This window comes from Oncorhynchus masou, chromosome 6 (assembly GCF_036934945.1).
Source record: "Oncorhynchus masou masou isolate Uvic2021 chromosome 6, UVic_Omas_1.1, whole genome shotgun sequence".
NCBI lineage: Eukaryota > Metazoa > Chordata > Actinopteri > Salmoniformes > Salmonidae > Oncorhynchus > Oncorhynchus masou.
In genome coordinates this window covers 74977324-75002902 of record NC_088217.1, presented here as the reverse complement: position 1 = coordinate 75002902, position 25579 = coordinate 74977324, and the positions used below count along the sequence as shown (strand labels likewise).

General features: G+C 42.1%; 1 protein-coding gene across 1 annotated transcript in view; it reads right to left on the bottom strand.

Annotated features, from left to right (window-relative positions):
- Positions 1-25547, bottom strand: part of LOC135542622 (xin actin-binding repeat-containing protein 2-like) — a 51879-nt gene extending 26332 nt beyond the window's left edge. Inside the window, exons 1-2 of the mRNA XM_064969728.1 lie at positions 24970-25547; positions 4216-4336 (exon numbers count right to left, since the gene is read on the bottom strand). Coding sequence (XP_064825800.1) covers positions 4216-4336; positions 24970-25200 — 352 coding nt within the window. The 5' untranslated portion in view covers positions 25201-25547. The remainder of the gene's footprint in view (positions 1-4215; positions 4337-24969) is intronic.
- Positions 25548-25579: the final 32 nt, after the last annotated feature.

The following is a 25579-nucleotide window of genomic DNA, read 5'->3' as shown; positions in this document are numbered from 1 at the left end:
GCACCATTACTTAGCTTTTTAGCTAAACAGGGGCGGGGAGTGTGTTTTGTTATTGTTTCAATTAAGAATTCTATCTTAAGAACACACATAAATTAAATACAATATTTTGTGACTGGAAACTTGGCCCTTTCCGTGACATACAAGAAGTATCATTCAATAATTCATCATTGAACTGACATCATGTTGTAGTTAAAGGGCAATTCCTCCACTATTCAACCTCATATTCACCATCTCCAGCACCAAACCATTGTTTACATTTAGTGGGGTCCAAATTTATTGATACCCTTGTTAAAGATGAACAATAATAAGTGTATAAAATAAATAATGAAAATACTGAGCTGTGTTATATGCTCCAGAAAATTGATCAGAGAAAGAGATTTTGTTTAACAAGAAAGACATTTTATTTTTTTACCTCTTAAGGATCCGCCCCTTTTTTTAAATTTTCGCCTAAAATGACATTCCCAAATCTAACTGCCTGTAGCTCAGGCCCTGAAGCAATGATATGGATATTATTGGTACCATTTGAAAGGATTCACTTTGAAGTTTGTGGAAATGTGAATGTGGGAATGTAGGATAATATAACACATTAGATCTGGTAAAAGATAATGGTCATAATGTATTATTCCAGCCCAGGTGCAATTTAGATTTTGGTCATTAGATGCCAGCAGTGTATGTGCATAGTTTTGACTGATCAAATGAACCAATGCATTTCTGTTCAAAATGTTGTATCAAGACTGCCCAAATGTGCCTAATTTGTTTAATAATAACTTTTCAAGTTCAAAAAGGCCCACTCTCCTCAAACAATAGCATGGTATTCTTTCACTGTAATAGCTACTGTAAATTGGACAGTGCAGTTAGATTAACAAGAATTTAATATTTCTGCCCATATTAGATATGTCTACGTCCTGGAAAATGTTCTTGTTACTTACAACCTCATGCTAATCACATTAGGCTACATTAGCTCAACGGTCCCATGGGGGATGCACCAATCCTGAAGAAGTTTTAAGGTAGGAATCAAAATTATTGACACCCCTGAAGATTATTATAAATAAAGAAGTCAAAAGTGTAGCATTTGGTCCCATATTCGTAGCAATGACTCTACAAACTTGTCAGTTTTGGTTGTGTTTCCGATTATTTTGTGTCCAATAGAAATGCATGGTAAATAATGTATTGTTTCATTTTGAAATACCTTTTATTGTAAACATAATATGTTTCTAACCGCTACTACATTAATGTGGATGCCACAATGATTACGGATAATCCTAAATGAATTGTGAATAATGATGAGTGAGAAAGTTACAGTGTCAAAGATCATACCCCCAGGACAGGCTATCCTCCCTGTTATTGGTAATGGCGAAGAGGATAGCATGTTTTGGGGGAATGGTCTTTGTCCCTCTGTAACTTTCTCACTAACCTGCAGAAAGAGAAAAGAGCTCAGCATGAAAGAGGGGAGTAAACGTTGCCCAACAAGAGCTCCCCTTAAGCCATTGACCTTGTGAGAGTAGCTTCATCGCACTAACTTCTCTCATTCAGGCCTGTAATCAAAGACTGATTAGCATTAACTCGCTCAAGGCACCAATGTGCAGACCCCGACATATCTTGACATTCTACCCAGGGTACTCCTGGTTCTGTTCAGAAAGCCTCCAGGTATTGTATAGTTCACTAAATTCAAATAGATAGCAGTGATTGTTGTTTTCTGGCCCTGCAGAGGAAACACAGTGCATACCATAGGAGGCTATTGGGAGGAGCTATAGGAGGAAGGGCTCATTGTATTGGCTGGAAAGGAATGAATGGAACAGTATCAAGCATATGGAAACCACATGATTGACTCCATTCCATAAATTCCATTCCAGCCGTTACAATGAGCCATTCCTCCTATATCTCCTCCCACCAGCCTCCTCTGGTGTGTAAGTACCCCCAGAGTCAGACATAGCAGTGCATCGACTAAAGGAAAGCCTGGTTATCTCTGCTGGTGGAACATGTGCCATGCTGATAATCCCTCTGAAATTGCACATGGATTTCCAGTTCGTGGAGTGTAAACAAACTCGCCCGGAATATCTGATGTCATAGACGGTATCCCTTGGCGCTTTATCAGCAAGCTGACGCCTGCAGGCCTTCAAAGGGTTAATAATGAACGCATTTCACAAATTCTGGAAACTTTTTTGCCAAGGCACAGTAGATGTGTATGTAAATTCATTGGCAAGACTTATTTTCAGGTCAGTGTTTAGACAACAGTTTATGTTATGTGCTGACTGACTAGGTAGAGACTCTTGTCCCTCAAAGCACCTTAGCCCTCTGATTCTGTTTGAGTATTGTGCTTAATGGAAGATAATGGGAGGAAGTGAACTTTTGCCATTTAGAGAAGCCCTAAGAGAAACAATGTGGATCAATAGGTGTCAATCTGAGTGACTGGAGCTTCGATTTCCAATTCAAGCAGGTATCCTGAGGCTAAAATCTCCTCCAATAACCTTCGTTGGGTAAAATCCCAAAACAAATTTGCCTTGTTTACCAAAATCAGTGGTGCTTTTCCCAACGGAGCGTATCCCCTGATATTATAAAATAATATCACTACAACTGTGAATATTACATGTCAAAAATATAGTGTTGTTTGGACCCACAGGTGTGGGATATATAAACCAGACCCAGAATCCAGTGGGATATACAAAAGGGAGATATTGTAACCAAGGTTGTCTATTTAAAAGACAAAAGCATGCTGCTTCAGAGGTGAGGTTGGTGTTTGTTTAAAGCACAAAGCTCAGTGCATCGTTCACAGGTCTTTATTTAACACGGTGGCTTCGGGAAAACAGCTCCTTTACCTCCTCTGTCACTCACTGTGAGCTGTAAATCACATGATGCTGTCACTAGCATGACACTGTCAATCGGTCAGCTCTCACAAACCCTCATCACTTACACCCACACCGGTCCGCAAAGGCCACAGTGTCATCCAACTTTAGCCACCACAGTGATTTAGGACTGGTTAACCATTTCACATGGCGGAGGTAACATTTGAGAAGAGAAAAAAAACATTCTGGAGATTGAACTGCTGTATATAGGTTGTTACTGAAACCACAACAACAACTAGGAGTAATGTCGTGTGTGCTTGTGTGTGTGTGTGTGTGTGTGTGTGTGTGTGTGTGTGTGTGTGTGTGTGTGTGTGTGTGTGTGTGTGTGTGTGTGTGTGTGTGTGTGTGTGTGTGTGTGTGTGTGTGTGTGTGTGTGTGTGTGTGTGTGTGTGTGTGTGTGAGTGTGTCTGTGTATGTGTGTGTGTGTGTGTGTGTCTGTCAGTAAGTATGTGAGTGGAACACACAGTGAGCTGTCAACATGTCCATCAATCCACTGAGCCTTTCTGTCTCTCTCACACACACACACACACACTCACTCACAGAAGCACCTCAACATGACCCCAATGTCACACACTCATGTCACACACTCAAGCACTATCTCTCTCAGGTCACGTCCTCTGCCTTCACATGTGTAAATCATTTAAATGGAGTGAAACAGTGAAATTATTTGTGGATGGTTTTCCATAAAGAAACATATATCTGTGGACCTTTTTAAATTAGAAATACTGCAGTTTTTTAGACGGAGAATACTGCACCTTCCCCACGACTACTCTATACAGACAATGTTATCAGTTTCAGTGGAAAAGGGGAAACCCACAATGCAGCCTCTCAGCAACTTCTCCTATCACAGTAATGGAAACACTGTTTGTGTATCTAGGGTTGTTCATTTTCTGCCTCGGATGATACTCCATTCCCAGAGTTGATTTGATCCCACACAGGACATTCTCAACATACAAGCTCTTCTTCGGATTTCTCTCTCAAGTACATGTAACAGTATAATTTTAGACCGTCCCCTCGCCAATATCCGGGCGCGAACCAGGGACCCTCTGCACACATCAACAACAGTCACCCATGAAGCAGCGTTACCCATCGCTCCACAAAAGCCACGGCCCTTGCAGAGCAAGGGGAACTACTACTTCAAGGTCTCAGAGCAAGTGACGTCACCGATTGAAACGCTATTTAGCGCGCACTGCTAACTAAGCTAGCCGTTTCACATCCGTTACACACACATAACCGGTATCACATTCTGTAGCTGCTATGTGGATTTGAGGAAATTCTATGAAAGTTGTGCTACCTGATTTCTGATGGAATAAAAGTCCTGGAGGAGGAGGAGGTTGGGCAGTGTGTAATACTACAGTAATGAACTACTTACAGAGGCTGGGGTCATGAGCTGAGGCCATCTTCTCACCAGGTGATGGGTCCCTCTTCTGGTCAAGCTGGTAGTTACTGGCTGGGGCTCTTCTGGATGGGCTGGACTGTACGGCTCTCACTTCCTGGTTAGGGGGAGGGAGGGAGGGAGGGAGGGAGGGAGGGAGGGAGGGAGGGAGGGAGGGAGGGAGGGAGGGAGGGAGGGAGGGAGGGAGGGAGGGAGGGAGGGAGGGAGGGAGGGAGGGAGGGAGGGAGGGAGGGAGGGAGGGAAGATGGGTAGGTTAGTATATTATCAGAGGAAACACCTGTGCTTTCCCAGAAGAGGGTGGTGATTGAGGTACAGGTCATAGCTCAATCGGCACACAAACACAGGCTGGTATACACACACACACATGCCCATATCTGAAAAATGATCCACCCAGAGAGTGTCATTGAACCCCTGGACACTAGTGGAACATTATCGTTGGTAGCGAGGATGTCTGTCTGTTGACTGGATGGCAAACAAACCTCTGAACTTACAGCACAAACACTGACAACCTTGACTGGAATGTGCAAAGCAGGCATCGACTGGAATGTTACAGCAAACAAAAGATTCCAGAGAATTTTAATTGGCAAACTCTTGGTGTGTGTAGCAGCTTAAGGCTCCACCCTTCAACAGAATCGTAGGTTACACAACTACCGTGTTAGACAAAACGCAATATTATAATGGAAAACATGTCTCATTGTTAGTGGTATATCCTTGAGGCATATAATATTGTGTTTCCTGAAGTGTTGTTTTTTGTGTGTCAAATGTAGAAACCAGTAGAATACGCACGCCTAGTTTTCTTGCAAATTTTTTTGCAAATCAGCACTGTCTTTCCAAAAACGTTTTGCAAATCAAATGTGTTCCCTGTGGTATTTCATCTACAGATTCCCAGCGGGACCTGGGGAAGAGTGACAACAAGCAAACAACAACGCAAGGACACAACAGACAATGCCCCAAAACACACTGCTGCAATCAGAGGAGCGCACCTGAGACAAATCTGGGACACACACAAAGACACAATGTATTTGAAGGGCATGTCCATGAGAGGAACAACTTGTGCGGTGTGTTCGAGGTTACAGGTCCCAAAACAGCGTGAACAGAGTTAACCTGTGGTCTGGGTTCTTCGATTGACTGAATGTGGGATTTAGTCCCTCACACTTCAAGCTTTGTCAACAGCAGCACAGTAGTAAACACCATGTCGCTGAACGCTCCATTCTGAGACTGTAAATCTCGAACCACTCCTCTCCTCAGGAACGAGTTCCCAGCCTCCCACTGGATCGTCTTACCAGTTCTGTTGACGTCTCCCGTTATTTAATAATGATAAATAGTACGTCTACGGCAGCATTGTGTTTTGCTCCGGAGATGTTTAAGTGCGTCATTAGTGGCAATAAAACTGCTGTTTGAACAGCATTTGTGTCTGTGAAGTGGGGATTGATGGTATAGAGAGGACTGTGTGCTAATCTCGAGATTAGCGTTCCATTCAATCTAATCCACAAGGGGATTTTACAGTTAAATCTCCTGCAAATAATAATGCTCCACTGCAAACATGTTGGCACAGTGATCTTATTTTACTGTTTACAACAATCCAGTTGCACATTGTATCACAGCAAGCAAGTGGTGTATTCTTATTGATTTCATTGGATAGGGCCCGCAGTCTTGTTACCGGGCAGACTGGGCTTGAGCCTCTCTGTGGCTATTCAGCTCTGAGGTCATGATTTCAACAAACAGGGCAGGATGTCAAACATCTTTATCAGCAGAGTGAGCATTTACATCACATAATATAGGCAGCAATTATGTGAAATATTCCTATACAAAACATGCCATATCCCTACTGTGTATGTATACAGTTGAAGTCGGAAGTTGACATACACTTAGGTTGGAGTCATTAAAACTCGTTTTTCAGCCACTCAACAAATTCCTTGTTAACAAACTATAGTCGGTTAGGACATCTACTATGTGCGTGACACAAGTCATTTTTTCAACAATTGTTACAGACAGATTATTTCACTTATAATTCACTGTATCACAATTCCAATGACATAAGTTTACATACACACGGTTGACAGTGCCTTTAAACAGCTTGGAAAATTCCCGAAAAGGATGTTTAGCTTCTGATAGGCTTCTGATTGGCATAATTTGAGTCAATCCGAAGTGTATCTGTGGATGTATTACAAGGCCTACCTTCAAACTCGGTGCCATTTTCATGAGAAAATCAGCCATGACCTCAGAAAAAAAATTGTAGACCTCCACAAGTCTGGTTCATCCTTGTGAGCAATCTCCAAACGCCTGAAGGTACCACGTTCATCTGTACAAACAATAGCATGTAAGTATAAACACCATGAGACCACGCAGCCGTCATACCGCTCAGGAAGGAGACACGTTCTGTCTCCTAGAGATGAACGTACTTTGGTGCGAAAAGTGCAAATCAATCCCAGACCAACAGCAAAGGACCTTGTGAAGATGCTGGAGGAAACAGGTACAAAAGTATCTACATCCACAGTAAAACGAGTCCTATATTGACATAACCTGAAAGGCCGCTCAGCAAGGAAGAAGCCACTGCTCAAAAACCGTCATAAAAACGGCAGACTACGGTTTGCAACTGCACATGGAGACAAAGATCGTACTTTTTGTGGTAATGTCCTCTGGTCTGATGAAACAGAAATTGAACTGTTTCGCCATAATGACCATCATAATCTTTGGAGGAAGAAGGGGGATGCTTGCAAGCCGAAGAACACCATCCCAACCGTGAAGCACGAGGGTGGCAGCATCATGTAGTGGGGGTGCTTTGCTTCAGGAGGGACTGGTGCACTTCACAAAATAGATGGCTTCATGAGGGGGAACAAATATGTGGAAATATTGAAGCAACATCTCAAGACATCAGTCAAGAAGTTAAAGCTTGTTTGCAAATGGGTCTTCCAAATGGACAATGATGCTCTCAATTAGATGACACTCATAGGACTTCATGTTACACAATACATGTATGTTTTGTTCGATCAAGTTCATATTTATATCCCAAAATCATATTTTACATTGGCGTGTTATGTTCAGTAGTTCCAAAACAGGCAGTGATATTGCAGAGAGCCACATCAATTCACAGAAATACTCATTATAAATGTTGATGAAAATTCAAGTGTTATGCATGGAACTTTAGATACACTTCTCCTTCATGCAATCGCTGTGTAAGATTTCAAAACAACTTTACGGAAAAAGCATAATCTGAGAACGGCGCTCAGAGCCCAAACCAGCCAGAGAAATATCCTCCATGTTGGGAAGTCAACATTTGTCATAAATAGCATTATAAATATTCACTTACCTTTGATGATCTTCATCCGAATGCACTCCCAGGAATCACAGTTCCACAATAAATGCTTGTTTTGTTCGATAATGTCCATCATTTATGTACATTTATGTCCAAATAGCTTCATTTGTTAGGGCGTTTGGTAAACAAATCCAAAAGCGCGTTCTGGTCCATTCGGACGAAAAGTTCAAAAAGTTATATTACAGGTTGAAGAAACTTGTCAAACTAAGTATAGAATCAATATTTAGGATGTTTTTATCAAAAATGTTCAATAATATTCCAACCGGAGAATTCCATTGTCTGTAGAAAAGCAATGGAACAAGAGATACCTCTCATGTGAAAGCGCATGACTGAGAAGGAGGCTGCTGGAAGACCCCTTAGTCAAACAGCTCTCATCCGGCCCCCCTTCACAGGAGCAGCCTGAAACAACGTTCTAAAGACGGTTGACATCTAGTGGAAGCCTTAGGAAGTGCGAAATAACCCATATCCCACTGTGTATTCAATAGGGGCTGAGTTCAAAAGCTACAAACCTCAGATTTCCCACTTCCTGTTTGGATTTTTTCTCAGGTTTTTGCCTGCCATATGAGTTCTGTTATACTCACAGACATCATTGAAACAGTTTTAGAAACTTCAGAGTGTTTTCTATCCAATACTAATAATAATATGCATATATTAGCATCTATTGACTGAGTAGGAGGCAGTTCACTCTGGGCACGCTATTCATCCAAAAGTGAAAATGCTGCCCCATATCCCAAAGAAGATTTATTAATTAAGGACAAGCACTGACCTCAATCCTATAGATAATTTGTGGGCAGAACTGAAAAAGCGTGTGCGAGCAAGGAGGCCTACAAACCTGACTCAGTTACACCAGCACTGTCAGGAGGAATAGGCCAAAATTCACCCAACTTATTGTGGGAAGCTTGTGGAAGGCTACCCGAAACGTTTGACCCGAGTTAAACAATTTCAAGGCAATGCTACCAAATACTAATTGAGTGTATGTAAACTTCTGACCCACTGGGAATGTGATCAAGGAAATCAAAGCTGAAATAAATAATTCTCTCTACTATTATTCTGACATTTCACATTCTTAAAATAAAGTGGTGATCTTAACTGACCGAAGACAGGACATTTTTATTAGTATTAAATGACAGGAATTGTGAAAAAATGAAATGAAATGTATTTGGCTAAGGTGTATGTAAACATCAATACATATATGGTCATTCAGCAGTTACTCATGTATTTCATCACCCATTCCCATTAAAATGGATCAAATCTTTTCTGCTTTTCTCCACTATCATGCCACAGTATCTCCTGTTCTGAAGAGGAATGGGGGTCAGATAAACCACAGACAGGAGGCCATTTCCCAGGGCTCCCTGTTAGTCAGATCTTGTTCTCCATATGTTCCCGTTGGCCCTGCCACATCTCCAACGTCAGCTTCTCCGTCAGCCTTCCCGTCCAGCCTGGGGAATCACTGGAATCATCCCCTTACGCTCCCCTTGACAGACTGACATCATTAATAAGGTACGTGCTTCTGGAAATCTGCCAGCCTCAGAGACAATCCTGCAGGAAAAATGAATAACACTTTTAAGGGTGTCTCACTAATGAATTCAATGCCACCCATCCATGACATTAATGCTGATCAGACAGCGCGCACAGTAAAACGGTGTGGCCGGTCGGACACTTGTCAGGGGAAACCACATGGCGATGACATCAGTTTATTATATGGAGTTGCAGATTAGGAAGTGACATCGCGACCTGTTGATTTGTGTCACCTGGGGGTGCACTCATGCACAACCATGCCGATTAAAATCCAGTAAAGCACGTCATACAGCAGCTATAGGTGATCTCTCTCTCTCTCTCTCTCTCTCTCTCTCTCTCAATTCAATTCAATTCAAGGGCTTTATTGGCATGGGAAACATGTGTTAACATTGCCAAAGCAAGTAAGGTAGATAATATATAAAGTGAAATAAACAATAAAAATTAACAGTAGACATCACACATACAGAAGTTTCAAAACAATAAAGACATTACAAATGTCATATTATATATATATATATATACAGTGTTTTTTCTCTCTCTTTTTCTCTCTCTCTCTCTGTGTCTGTATAGAAAAGGGAGTTCTGGCTGAGATGACAGACTAGAAGGGGTTGTTGAGGGAAATGGCAGCTCACATGTGACTGGCTCACCGCTTGGAGGGATGCTTTGTTTCAAATGATGCACACACAGACACACATATACACACCACCAAGCCCGATTGCTCCTGGCGAGGAGGTCTAATGTTGTGAGAGCTGCCGTATCGCTTTCCTGGCACAACATGAAGTGACATGAAGATGACTCATCAGGATCCACGGTTGATAGTCAGGACAGAGACATACCATTAGACTGTAGGAGGCATCTGCCTTGATGCTGGTGGAGAACATTTCGTTTTTCTTTCCTCACCTTAAATCAATCCAATACTTTACTTATCGATCCGATGTTTTCAGTTACAGCGTCACAAAACTTGCTTCAACTGAGCACAAACTGTACCTGAACAAGTTTGATTTCACGTTCTCCTCCTCTTATTGAAATAACAAAGCTTTTGTTTCTGGTTTGGAAGCTTTTGCTGAAACAGCAGATATTTCCTGTCTTTGAAGGTCACCCAGAGGCACTTAACAGACTCCAGAGTGTCTCATCCAAACCTTGGCACGAGCTTCTCTTTCCAACTGAGTTATTTGTTTGCATCCAATGCCATAAGCTTTCCTCACAATCCAAAAGTTTGCAGTGAAGAATATTGTACAGTACAATTCTCTATTGATTCTCACCATTATTAGGAAACACAGGCCACTGAGATCCACCCACTTATATTTCACTCTCAAGCCAACACAGTCACAAAAGAGTTGCAGTGAGGATAGAAAGATAGAGATGAGAGCTCAGAGAGCAAGAGATAAAGGGGGATACCTAGTCAGTTGTACGACAGAATGCATTCAACTGTAAGAGTTAGTGACGATAGTTGGCAGTAGAAAGCCTAAATAGTATATTTGACCTTTCAGCTTCCCTATCAAATCTAGACATTTCAAGCAGACAATTAACAACAATGACAAATGATTTGATGCAAAAACCTAAGAAAGAAATTGGGAAACCTATCCAACCAAAAACATAGAGATCCAGAAAACCACAGCCTACGCTTTCACTATGGTGAATCACTAAAACAATACAGAAATACACTACGGAAAAAGAAGGAACAGCACGTCAGAATTCAGCTCAAGGTAATTGAAGAACCCATAGAATCTAACCACTTCTGGTAAAATTGGAACACTCTAAACAAACAACAACACAAATAGTTATCTATGCAAAACGGAGAGGTATTGGTAAACCACTTCTCCAATCTTTTGACCCTATAACAAAGATCAAACAGCAAAGACATGATCAATTAAAAATCTTAGAATCAACTATTAAGGACTACCAGAACCCACTGGATTCTCCAATTACATTGAATGAACTACAGGGCAATTTCTTCAGTGAAAACAATGTACTGAGCAAATGTCAAATTGGCTTTTTACTAAATTACGGTATGACAGACCATGTATTCAACCTGCACACTCTAATTGACAAACAAACAAACCAAAACAAAGACAAAGTATTCTCGTGCTTTGTTGATTTCTCAAAAGCTTTTGACTCAATTTGGCATGAAGGTCTGCTATATAATTACAACAAATCTGCTATGTAATAATAAAATAGTGTTGGGGGAAAACATTATAAAATCCATAAATGTCCAAAAAAGCAAACATTTCTTTCCAAAGGGTGTTGGGGTGAGAAAGAGATGCAACTTGAGCCCCTACGTATTCAACATATATATATATATATATATATATATATATATATATATATATATATACAGTGGGGCAAAAAGTATTTAGTCAGCCACCAATTGTGCAAGTTCTCCCACTTAAAAAGATGAGAGAGGCCTGTAATTTTCATCATAGGTACACTATGACAGACAAAATGAGAAAAGAAATCCAGAAAATCACATTGTAGGATTTTTAATGAATTTACTTGCAAATTATGGCGGAAAAAAAGTATTTGGTCAATAACAAAAGTTTATCTCAATACTTTGTTGTATACCCTTTGTTGGCAATGACAGAGGTCAAACGTTTTCTGTAAGTCTTCACAAGGTTTTCACACACTGTTGCTGGTATTTTAGCCCATTCCTCCATGCAGATCTCCTCTAGAGCAGTGATGTTTTGGGGCTGTTGCTGGGCAACACAGACTTTCAACTCCCTCCAAAGATTTTCTATGGGGTTGAGATCTGGAGACTGGCTAGGCCACTCCAGGACCTTGAAATGCTTCTTACGAAGCCACTCCTTCGTTGCCCGGGCGGTGTGTTTGGGATCATTGTCATGCCGCGAGACCCAGCCACGTTTCATCTTCAATGCCCTTGCTGATGGAAGGAGGTTTTCACTCAAAATCTCACGATACATGGCCCCATTAATTCTTTCCTTTACACAAATGATGTTTCCACCCCCATGCTTCACAGTAGGTATGGTGTTCTTTGGATGCAACTCAGCATTCTTTGTCCTCCAAACACGACGAGTTGAGTTTTTACCAAAAAGTTATATTTTGGTTTCATCTGACAATATGACATTCTCCCAATCTTCTTCTGGATCATCCAAATGCTCTCTAGCAAACTTCAGACGGGCCTGGACATGTACTGGCTTAAGCAGGGGGACACGTCTGGCACTGCAGGATTTGAGTCCCTGCCGGCGTAGTGTGTTACTGATGGTAGGCTTTCTTACTTTGGTCCCAGCTCTCTGCAGGTCATTCACTAGGTCCCCCACGGGGTGAGATCTTGCATGAAGCCCCAGATCGAGGGAGATTATCAGTGGTCTTGTATGTCTTCCATTTCCTAATAATTGCTCCCACAGTTGATTTCTTCAAATTAAGCTGCTTACCTATTGCAGATTCAGTCTTCCCAGCCTGGTGCAGGTCTACAATTTTGTTTCTGGTGTCCTTTGACAGCTCTTTGGTCTTGGCCATAGTGGAGTTTGGAGTGTGACTGTTTGAGGTTGTGGACAAGTGTCTTTTATACTGATAACAAGTTCAAACAGGTGCCATTAATACAGGTAACGAGTGGAGGACAGAGGAGCCTCTTAAAGTAGAAGCTACAGGTCTGTGAGAGCCAGAAATCTTGCTTGTTTGTAGGTGACCAAATACTTATTTTCCACCATAATTTGCAAATAAATTCATTAAAAAACCTACAATGTGATTTTCTGGATTTTTTTCTCTAATTTTGTCTGTCATAGTTCAAGTGTACCTATGATGAAAATTACAGGCCTCTCTCATCTTTTTAAGTGGGAGAACTTGCACAATTGGTGGCTGACTAAATACTTTTTTGCCCCACTTTATATCAACGAATTGGCGAGTGCACTAGAACAGACTGGAGCACCCCGCCTCACCCTCATAGAATCTGAAGTCAAATGTCTACTGTTTGCTGATGATCTGGTGCTTCTGTCCCCAACCAAGGAGGGCCTACAGCAGCACCTACATCTTCTGCACAGATTCTGCCAGACCCGGGCCCTGACAGTTAATCTGAGTAAGACAAAAAATAATGGTGTTCCAAAAAAGGTCCAGTTGCCAGGACCACAAATACAAATTTCATCTAGACTCTGTTAACCTAGAGCACACAAAACATGATGCGTACCTCGGCCTAAACATCAGCACCACAGGTAACTTCCACAAAGCTGTGAACAGTCTGAGAGGCAAGAAGGGCCTTCTACACCATCGAAAGGAACATAAAATTCGACATCCCAATTAGGATGTATGAGACACATATGTATCTCAGATTACACAGATCCACAAAGAATTTCAAAACAAATCCAATTTTGAAAAAAACTCCCATATCTATTGGGTGAAATACGACAGTGTGCCGTTTTGTGACCTGTTGCCACAAGAAAAGGGCAACCAGTGAAAAACATAAATATGGGTTGTATTTACAATGGTGTTTGTTCATTTATTTTCCCTTTTGTGCTTGAACTATTATCTAATTGTTATAACACTGTACATAGCCATAATATGAGATGTCTCTGTTCCTTTGAAGCTTTTATGAGCCTAATGTTTACTGTTCATTTCTGATTGTTTATTCAATTTCTGTTTATTGTCTATTTAACTTGCTTTGACACTGTAAACATATGTTTCCCATACCAATAAAGCCATTTGAATTGAATTGAGAGGTAGAGAGAGGGATACAGAGAGAGAGAGAGACAGAAAGGGAGCAAGAGAGCAAAAACAGAGAGTGAGAGAGGATACATACAGACAGGCACATAGCGGAGAGAAAGAGAGAGGCTGAGTAGAGAGAGAGAGAGTGTTGTGACGGAGTGGGCCCAGCTTGGCTGTGGCGTCTCCAAGCAGGTTTGAGATGATTAGGAGCCTCTGTCTCGCTGGGCCAGCTGACACACACAGAGGAGCTAACCAGTACTGTGTGCCAGATGGCCAGACGGCCAGACAGACAGGCTGCAGAAGTGTCATATGTTGTATGGGTGGAGAGGACTATTCTAGGCACCAGGCTTTATTGTTGGTAACACCTCTCACTCTATCACACTCATCACAACACAGTACATCAAATCCAGAAAAGCCCCAGCTACAGTGGTGGGTTAGTGATGATGTAACACTCCTCTGAGTGTAGGCTACTTTGTACTTGATTTATGGAAGGTGTAGGACGTACTCTGAAAAGGTTGTCAATGTTGATATAACATGCATGATCATTTTTTTCACTGAACATTTCTGAGAGAGAGGTATAGAGACATAGCGAGTTGGAACTACAGAGAGTCAACATGAAAAAATAGTGTGGTTCTGAAATGTGCTCGTCATGCTTCACCGTAGATGGGACTTGTTTATGAAGTACAGTGACCTGCTTGTTAAGTCCCGAGAACCAACATCTCTCTCTCTCGCTCTCTCTCTCTCTCTCTCTCTCTCTCTCTCTCTCTCTCTCTCTCTCTCTCTGTCTCTCTCTCTCTCTCTCTGACTAGGACATTCTCTCTGTCTCTTCCCACTGGGCCTATGCGTAATGAATGCAAATCATGTTTCACTCCCTTTCATCAGGCTCCTCTGGCTCCTAATGTTTACTGAGCGCTGCCAAACACCAACTCCATCCGACACTATTTATACGTACGAGTGGCGGATCTAAACCGGGATATCCAGAACCTTCTCCATTTCCAGACAGTGACTTTGGACATAAGCTGAATCAGGGGCCCCTTGTTCATCAATGCCAATCCAATGTTCTGGGGATATAGGCCTAGTCTATCATTGTTTACATGGATATAGGCCTAGTCTATCTTTGTTTACATGGATATAGACAGGTGGAAGCAAAATAAACTAGCTGCGAGTGTGTTCTCAGTTTGAGCAACGGTGCTGCTGTTAATGATTAATCCGTCACCCCGAATACCGTTCGTCATCCAGTAACTTATAAATAAAGCTTTAACGGGTTTGAAAAAATCAACAACATTTGAATCTATTTCGCCATGGCAACCGTCACAGTAGCAGCCAGGTCTGAGTGAGGGGACGTTATGAATTATAGTGCTGTCTTTGTCTCAGAGCAATATCTACATAAATGATTAAACTGTAAGCCCTGTGGTTCGTGTGGTAACCCGTTAGCGTGCACGCTCCGGTGCCGTTCTGGGTGTCATCATAATACCGCTGTAAAAAAGAAAAGGGCCCTGAAACACAGAATCATGCTGGTGGTGAAGATGGATTATGACGATAATGAAGATGACTGGTGAACGATAGGAAAGGAATGCTCATCTGCACATAACAGATAAGTACAAGATGAATGCTTTAGAAAGGGAAAGCCCCCAATCAAATTCCCCACCCATACAGTATTTAGAATAGAACCTGTTTTAGGGCAAGTCGTTAGAAAAGGAAAGCCAGGTGACGACCTGGCCTGGCCATTGGTTTAACTATACAACAGATAAGTGCTGGTAATAATTGGAATGTCTAGCGCTCAGAGACCCGCTCCTTTGTCAGTGGGCCATGTGGTTGGACTCATATAGCCGGGACTTCATTAAATTATTTGAATCAGTGAAACTGAGACGAGGTGGAAGTCTCTCATAGAGCTAATGGAATCTTACGAGTGAGCCGTTGAGACACTTTGGGCCGGGCCGGGCTGGACAAGAGAGGGCTGGAAGAATGGGTCAGAATGAAGGGGGTTTGATTTGGGTGTGAGTAAACTGTAGCCTCAATGTCAACATAACGTTAACCATTTGGAGCTTTAAAAGAGGCTCTCAAACCTGTTTGCCAAATACCACTTCCTGTCAACCAGGGCAGCCAATGAAACGACAGTAAACACAATTGACTAACCCCAAAATAAAACACACAAGCATACACATAATGTCGTGTCAAGTGTCAAGTTACCTAACTGAAAATGATGCATATGGGACACATTAAGCAATGTTCAAAGCCTCCATAAAAATGAAAAATAATCATTCACCCAAGTGGCGTGGTGGTCTAAGACACAGCATTGCAGTGCTAGAGGTGTCACTACAGACCCTGGTTCAATTCCAGGCTGTATCACCATGATTGGGAGTCCCATTGGGGTGGTGTGCAGTTGTCCGCGGTAGGCCGTCATTGTAAATAAAAATGTGTTCTTAACTGGCTTGCCTAGTTAAATAAAGAGAAGTAGCTACTCAAGCTGTGAAGATCAACCCAAGCTCCCATGTACATTCCCACCCGCACGTGCCACCATCTGAATGTGTGCAGACGCCTCACATTTAAGCGTCCAACTGGACTTCAGGATATGTCACATTTAAACCACCCATGACATCAAGCTTCATAGGTCACAGTGGGCTGTATATTTAGAGTCTGGATGTCCCATGAAGTGAGGATGGGGAGTGGGCTATCGATCTCAGAGAACCCCTAGGACCTTCAAAAACAAACTAACCGAGATTAAATCCCTGGTGAAATAACAGGACAATGACATAGGATGTGCCATGGTTTGGTGACATAGATCCTATCTCTGTGCCATGGTTTGGTGACATAGATCCTATCTCTGTGCCATGGTTTGGTGACATAGATCCTATCTCTGTGCCATGGTTTGGTGACATAGATCCTATCTCTGTGCCATGGTTTGGTGACATAGATCCTATCTCTGTGGCATGGTGTGGTGACATAGATCCTATCTCTGTGCCATGGTTTGGTGACATAGATCCTATCTCTGTGCCATGGTTTGGTGACATAGATTCTATCTCTGTGGCATGGTGTGGTGACACAGATCCTATCTCTGTGGCATGGTGTGGTGACACAGATCCTATCTCTGTGGAGTGATACATGCTGTATGACTTTGGTTTCTTCATTATAGTCCTACCTGTTTTGGTATGCAACTTTTATGGATTGCTTTAGATTGCATTTGGATTACTGATACCGTGTTATGTGGGTTGTTAACTGGATTCGTTCTGACATTTGTGATTTATTGTTTTTGATTATTATTTGACATTTTTGCTGCACTGTTAGAGCAGGACTAATTGATGTGACTCCCAGACATTTGATTGCCCCCCTCTGGTTGGAACTGGTAACGACATCTGATTCCACTGTCATAAACAGAAACAGAAGGGGGTCGGCTAGTCAGCGAGTCCACTCGAGCAAAAAAAGGAACTCTTTGCTCCGAACATAAACTATTGCATCACTCCACATCTGTGGATAATGGAAACATGCCTGTCCTCCTCAACAGTGGAATCAGTGAAGTTTTGGCACTACTTATACAGCCACCCGGTGATGATCCATCCTCCATTGTTATGACTAACCTCTCAATGACATCCCAGGCATTCCACTGTATAAATAATAAAACATCCCACCAAAGCTGACATTTGCATTTACAACCCTACAGATAAGGCAAGAGACAGAGTCATGTTTTATAGTGAGCTGCACACCTTTTCTTCTGTGATCTGTGAACACTGGCCCTGTGTTGAACTGACACAGGCTTTTGTTAGACGACTAAATCAGAGATAAGAAGATGACCTTCCTGTTGCCTGTGAATAATGTGTGGCTGAGAATGTTATTAGAAACCAGAGTGAAACAGAGACAAATTAACAGCCAGATGATTGTGCTTCATTCAAGGTCTCCTTTAATTAAATGTTCTAAAGGGGTATTAATCAAATATTAATATTCCGCTTTATTGTTTCTCAGGTCACCTTGCCCCAAAAGGGGACAGAATTCATCTGTTTGGAGGAATAAAAAAGCACTTTAACACCATGGGCAACCCAGAACGAAAATTAAAAACGGGAATGAAATCTTCTGCAGAGGAAATTGAAAGGAAACGGCAAATTGGATTATCATTCATTAAGAATCAAGTGTCAAATAGAAAGGTCAGATTCAAAGGAAGAATTAAACAGTGACAAGTATCCGTGTTCTCAAAATTAAAGATTCAAGATAATGACAGAAAGATCGGTTTCTTTGCGAATTTTGGTCATGCAAAATAAAGGATGAATTCCAAATGGATGTCGTAGAGTAAAAGTAACTCTTTACCCCCCTTTCCTTGACTTGAATGATGCAGTAGAAGAAGGATTGAGAGTCGTCATATTGGATCCCTACAGAAATACAAGCAGTTCAGCGTTAGTATATCACAACGGTACAGTAGATAAACTACCATCGTATGGGGTTTGGGTGCGGCAGGTAGCCTGGCAGTTAAGAGCGTTGAGCCAGTAACCAAAAAGTTGCTGGTTCAAGTCCCTGAGCTGACTAGGTGAAAAATCTGTTGATGTGCCCTTGAGCAAAGCACCTAAACCTAATTGCTCCTGTAAGTCATTCTGTATAAGAGCATCTGTTAGCCTAACCTACATTGTCTCAGTCTTGTCATGATTGTCAGTCAGCTCATGTCAAGGGAATACAATAATTAATCTTTGAAGCAAATGTCTCCTAAATGTATAATAGGACAAGGTCCATTGGGGAATAGCCAAACTCAGTTCCTATCAGGATGTGTTTGGTTTATTATGGCTTCGTTCCACTCTGTCTCGCCACACTCGTCTAAATATACTTAACAAGGCTTAACTTTCCCTAAAATACTACATTTCACTCAGTACCAGATGAAGTTTTTACTGTGTATTTGAGACATGGCCAGTTGTTCTGAGCCAAAGAATGTCTGTGAAAGATTGCATCTTTTGGACCTTTGACATCAGTGGTTCAGTGTTGTGGTCGCAGTAAACTACGGTACAGTCATCTGAGAAACCTCTCACATTTCCTTTCACACATAAGTACTAATTAAAGAACAGTAAAGATAAAAACCCTCACAAAAAACAACAACCCCATCACAAAGAAAAAACTTTCAATAAAACAAACCCCTAACTATTTCGTTTTGGTACACTTCTGCTCTTGTAGTTAAACTACAAATCAGTTCAGCTGACTTCACCTTCCTCTTTGTGATCTGAAGCAACACCAGAACCCACAGAACCACATAAGAAGACAGACAGACAGCATGACCCAGTCCAGAACTCTGACTACGACAGACATGATCCAGTTCTCTATAGATCCACATCTCCACTCTGCCTGCGCTCCCATCTGATCTGAGGCAGGCTGGCAGTACCTAAAGGCCCTCCACTCCCGCGCTGTCAGCCACAGCCGACATACCAATTACAGGGTTATTTTTAAAATGCAGCTTAACCATACAACCCCAGGAATAGGTCTTAAATAGCACGGTGTGGAATAAGCCCCGTCGTCTGTGCATGGCACTGCACTGCACAGACAGCATGTGCCACCTACAGGTTTCAACCCACAGTCGGCAGGCTAGAGACACCATACTGCAGCTGTGCTGCCGCCTCAAGACCTCTAAAACCTACAGAGTTGGGACAACTGTATGTTTATTATGAGTAGGGCTCAGAGTTTTCCCTGACCATGAGCTAACGAGGAACAACTTTGTTTAAGTTAAGGCTATATGGTCAGGAACAACTCTAGGACCTAGTTATGGACTAGTCAGAGCTACTATGAGTCCCACAACTAAGCAATCAAAGCCAGTGAGCTCACTGAATAGATCAATAAGAAGTTAATCAGTATCAGAATGGGTGATTAATAATACACAGTTCTTAAATACATCTAAAACTAAAAGTATTGTATTTGGTAAAAAAAAGAAAGAATCTAAGACCCAAACCTCAAATGGAGTTATGCATTAAGTGTGTGACCATTGAGCAAGTTGGAAGTTTACATACACTTAGGTTGGAGACATTAAAACTCATTTTTCAACCACTTCACAAATTTCTTGTTAACAACTATAGTTTTGGCAAGTCGGTTAGGACATCTACTTCATGCATGACACAAATAATTTTTCCAACAATTGTTTACAGACAGATTATTTCACTTATAATTCACTGTATCACAATTCCAGTGGGTCAGAAGTTTACATACACTAAGTTGACTGTGCCTTTAAACAGCTTGGAAAATTCCCGAAAAGAATGTCATGGCTTTAGAAGCTTCTGATTGGCTAATTGACATCATTTGAGTCAATTGGAGGTGTATCTGTGGATGTATTTCAAGGCCTACCTTCAGTGCTTCTTTGCTTGACATCATGGGAAAATCAAAAATCAGCCAAGACCTTAGAAAAAAATTGTAGACCTCCACAAGTCTGGTTCATTCAGCAATTTCAAAACGCCTGAAGGTACCACATTCATCTGTACAAACAATAGCACGGCAGTATAAACACCATGGGACCACGCAGCTGTCATTCCGCTCAGGAAGGAGACGCTTTCTGTTTCCTAGATATGAATGTACTTTGGTGTGAAAAGTGCAAATCAATCACAGAACAACAGCAAAGGACCTTGTGAAGATGCTGGAGGAAACAGGTACAAAAATATCTATATTCACAGTAAAACAAGTGCTATATCGACATAACCTGAAAGGCCGCTCAGCAAGGAAGAAGCCATTGCTCCAAAAGCACCATAAAAAAGCCAGACTACGGTTTGCAACTGCACATGGGGACAGCTTGTACTTTTTGTAGAAATATCCTCTGGTCTGATGAAACAAAAATAGAACTGTTTGGCCATAATGACCATTGTTATGTTTGAAGGAAGAAGGGGGAGGCTTGCAAACCGAAGAACACCATCCCAACCTTAAAGCACGGGGGTGGCAGCATTATGTTGTGGGGGTGCTTTGCTGCATGAGGGACTGGTGCACTTCACAAAATAGATGGCATCGTGAGGGAGTAAATTATGTGGATATATTGAAGCAACATCTCAAGACATCAGTCAGGAATTTAAAGCCTGGTGTCATGCATAGGTGTAATAGGTGGCAGGGAAGTCAGGCGCAGGAGAGTCAAATGGAGTGTAAAATGGAGTCTTTTAATAAAGTCCACGGAGTATGCTCCATAACACTAAAAGTACATAACAAACAAACATGGGTACAAGGACCCGACGCGCACCTATACAACAAACACACTACACTGACAATAAAACAATCTCTGACAAAGACATGAGGGGAAACAGAGGGTTATATACACAACAGGTAATGAATGGGATTGAAAACAGGTGTGTGGGAAGACAAGACAAAACCAATGGAAAATGAAAAAAGGATCAATGATGGCTAGAAGACCAGTGACGTCGAATGCCGAGCACCGCCCGAACAAGGAGAGGCAACGACTTCGGTAGAAGTCGTGACACCTGGTCGCAAATTGTTCTTCCAAATGGACAATGACCCCAAGCATACTTCCAAAGTTGTGGCAAAATGGATTAAGGACAACAAAGTCAAGGTATTAGAGTGGCCATCACAAAGCCTTGACCTCAATCCTATAGAAAATCTTTGGGCAGAACTGAAAAAGCATGTGTGAGCAAAGAGGCCCACAAACCTGACTCAGATACACCAGCTCTGTCAGGAAGAATGGGCCAAAATTCACCCAACTTATTGTGGGAAGCTTGTGGAAGGCTACCAGAAATGATAGACCCAAGTTAAACCATTTAAAGGCAATGCTACCAAATACTAATTGAGTGTATGTGAACTTCTGACCCACTGGGAATGTGATGAAAGAAATAAAATCTGAAATAAATAATTCTCTCTACTATTATTCTGACATTTCACATTCTTAAAATAAAGTGGTGATCCTAACTGACTAACCTGAAACAGGGAATTTTTACTTGGATTAAATGTCAGGAATTGTGAAAAACTGAGTTTAAATGTATTTTGGTTAAGGTGTATGTAAACTTCCGACTTCATCTGTATATCATTGGATGGTCAATTATCATGGTCAAGTCATATTGAAAAATGTGCTGTGAAGATGGGGAGGGGTATGTCTGTTCTGAAAATATGTTCTGCGCTTTTGACACAAAAATCAACTGTACAAGTTGTTCAAGCTCTGGTCTTGTCCCTTCTTGATTTACTGTCCCATAATATGGTCAAACGCAGCAAAGAAAGACCAAGAAAAGATGCAGCTAGTTCAAAACAGAGCAGCACGCCTCACCCTTAACTGCACATACAGAACTAGCATCAACAACATCCATGATAGTCTTTCCTGGTTGAGGGTTGATGAGAGATGGACTGCTTGTCTTTTTATTTTTATGAGAAGTATTACTGTAATGAAAATTCCAGATTGTCTGTATAATCCAATAACATTCAGCACAGACAGCCATACATACCTCACAAGACATGCCACCAGGGGTCTCTTCACATTCCCCAAGTTCAAAACCAATTCCCGACAACACGCAGTATCATACAGAGGCATGATCCAATTACTCCAAGAAACAGGAAGATGACCTTTAAAAAATGGATTAAACAACGTCTGAATGCAAAATAGCGACTGTGAAATGACACACACACAGACACACTCGAACACAATCCACACACGCGTTATTCTTCAGTTGTACACCGTTGCACTCTATATTTGTGTGACTGCTCTTGTCTATCAGTGTACCATGTGCTTGGTTACTCGTCATGTGCTGTGTTTCGTGTGGACTCCAGGAAGAGTAGCTGCTGCTTCGTCAAAAGCTAACGGACATCTGAATAAGCCAATAAACACTGTCAGTGTATTGATCTAGTTTATAAATAACTAAAGCTGCTTTCAGGTGGTTGACACTGAGACATGGTCATCTACTTTGTTTGCAGCATGACTAAGTTCCCTTTACAACTCTCAAGAGGACAGTAATGCCATGGCCGGGGCTAAGAAACATCAGTTGTGTATTTAGGCTCCACTCCATAGACAGGAGGATGGACTAGAGATCAATACAGATCTCTCTGTGCAGCTAATGGGGAGACTTCACTCATTTCTTTCACTTTTGCTGTGCTCTTCATACCATCTGCTGGTAGCTTATAGATTCACTAAGGATATTGTAATAATATTTGTATTATAGTTTTTGATTAAACCGATCGAATCTGCGGTGGATCTTTGGCATTACGAACACATCACGGCCAGATTTGGGAAGAATATGGTTGGACATCATGACGGTGTTAAAACCAACTAAGAGAATAACTAGGTCAGATAGACCATTCGTTACTCCACGGTAGACATTTGGCGGTGGGATGGTTTGCCCAAAAATGACCCACTTTGCTTCCAAGTGTCTTAGATGTTCCTCTGAGTGCAGCCAGCTGTAATGTGATGGAAAACCAGGTGGTGAGTCATTCGCCCTCGACTTCAGTGAAAAAAGAAGACGTAAGCACTTTTACCAGAGTCAACAAACTTTGGGTAAACCCTTTGCCAAAGGCTGAATCATATTCTCTGGCTTTGAAACAATACTCCTAACCCCTAGACCGTGGTATCCACTGCTCTTTGTAACAATACTCCGAACCCCTAGACCGTGGTATCCACTGCTCTTTGTAACAATACTCCTAACCCCTAGACCGTGGTATCCACTGCTCTTTGTAACAATACTCCTAACCCCTAGACCGTGGTATCCACTGCTCTTTGTAACAATACTCCTAACCCCTAGACCGTGGTATCCACTGCTCTTGGTAACAATACTCCTAACCCCTAGATGTGGTATCCACTGCTCTTGGTAACAATCCTAACCCCTAGAACGTGGTATCCACTGGTAACAATACTCCTAACCCCTAGATGTGGTATCCACTGCTCTTGGTAACAATACTCCTAACCCCTAGATGTGGTATCCGCTGCTCTTTGTAACAATACTCCTAACCCCTAGACCGTGGTATCCACTGCTCTTTGTAACAATACTCCTAACCCCTAGACCGTGGTATCCACTGCTCTTGGTAACAATACTCCTAACCCCTAGATGTGGTATCCACTGCTCTTGGTAACAATACTCCTAACCCCTAGAACGTGGTATCCACTGCTCTTTGTAACAATACTCCTAACCCCTAGATGTGGTATCCACTGCTCTTGGTAACAATACTCCTAACCCCTAGATGTGGTATACGCTGCTCTTTGTAACAATACTCCTAACCCCTAGACCGTGGTATCCACTGCTCTTTGTAACAATACTCCTAACCCCTAGACCGTGGTATCCACTGCTCTTGGTAACAATACTCCTAACCCCTAGATGTGGTATCCGCTGCTCTTTGTAACAATACTCCTAACCCCTAGACCGTGGTATCCACTGCTCTTGGTAACAATACTCCTAACCCCTAGACCGTGGTATCCATGGTATCCACTGCTCTTGGTAACAATACTCCTAACCCCTAGATGTGGTATCCGCTGCTCTTTGTAACAATACTCCTAACCCCTAGACCGTGGTATCCACTGCTCTTGGTAACAATACTCCTAACCCCTAGACCGTGGTATCCACTGCTCTTGGTAACAATACTCCTAACCCCTAGACCGTGGTATCCACTGCTCTTGGTAACAATACTCCTAACCCCTAGACCGTGGTATCCACTGCTCTTGGTAACAATACTCCTAACCCCTTGATGTGGTATCCACTGCTCTTTGAAACATACTTTCTATCCCTTGTCATCTTGTTCCATCTTGACATTTCAACCATCTTAGTAAATAGTACATTTTCTAACTGTGTAAAAACCAAATGCAATAAAAAAGAGGGGCCAAAATACTGAAACCAGGTGCTGCACCAGGGGTTTTCTATTTGTCAGTGATCACACGGACGTCTTTCAGAGGATCCCACATAACCACCCTGAAACTAGAATAGACGTAATTATGGAATTAAGTGAGAGACGCAACAAGAACACAAAAACAAGCAGCAGAGCTGATGTTTTTTAAAAAGTGTGATTCCATTGGTCACCAGACCTCCCTCTATCTACACTGATACTCTGCTTCCCGTCTCTCAGAAACTAGGAGACAGATAGAGGCATTACAACTGTGTCAAAATCTCCAATGAACCTACTTCACTAAACGTACTTTTTTAACTTTCCACTAAAGTTTTATTCAGTTTCTCACAGTAAATGTAGCACATAATTGCCCATCAGTTGGTTCCCTCCCAAACAGTCCATGGACAGAGTGCTTTGGGCCACAGCAAGTAAGGGCACTGTTTGGCTTAAACATTCAATTCACATAAAGTTGTACTGCATAATAAGAAAAGAAATGTACTTACAGTGTTGGCTGCTCCTGGGGGCTTCTCAAACATCCTCTTCAAGTTACTCAGAGGGATGTCAAACCTCTCAATGGTCTTGGCAGCCTGGAGGTCCTCCCGGAGTACTTGGTCGTCCGTGCCGTCTGCCTGAGGGACAGAGAGATACAGCGAGGAGGAAACGGAGCCCGAGTTCGCTAATGACTCGCCACTCACCACCTCCAACTCCTCTCCATTTCCTGATTGAATTTCCATTGTTGTGGAAACCGTATCCCCCTGTTCTTTCTTCTGGGCAGGAGCGTACAGGGGAAGTCTATTGTATGACTGGGAGGTAAAAGGGGGAGAAAGGAAGAGAGATTTGTGAGTATTGTGAGTGAGAGAATGAGAGAAAGAGGAGTAGATGGGGTAGATGCCTTTCTCTGCTCTGTTCTGACCCTGTGGCTAGCTCTAGACACACCAGGCTGATAGACGACACAGAGAGGCTGGCCTTCAGAGGAGGAGAAAGGGAGAGGAGAGAGGAAAATGTTTTCCCAGTGACACACTGTTTTGGGTCTTGGATGCAGCTCACAGTAATGTCAGCTACATAGCTATGAGAAATAAATATTCACTTTAGAGAGAGAGACAGAGGGAGACA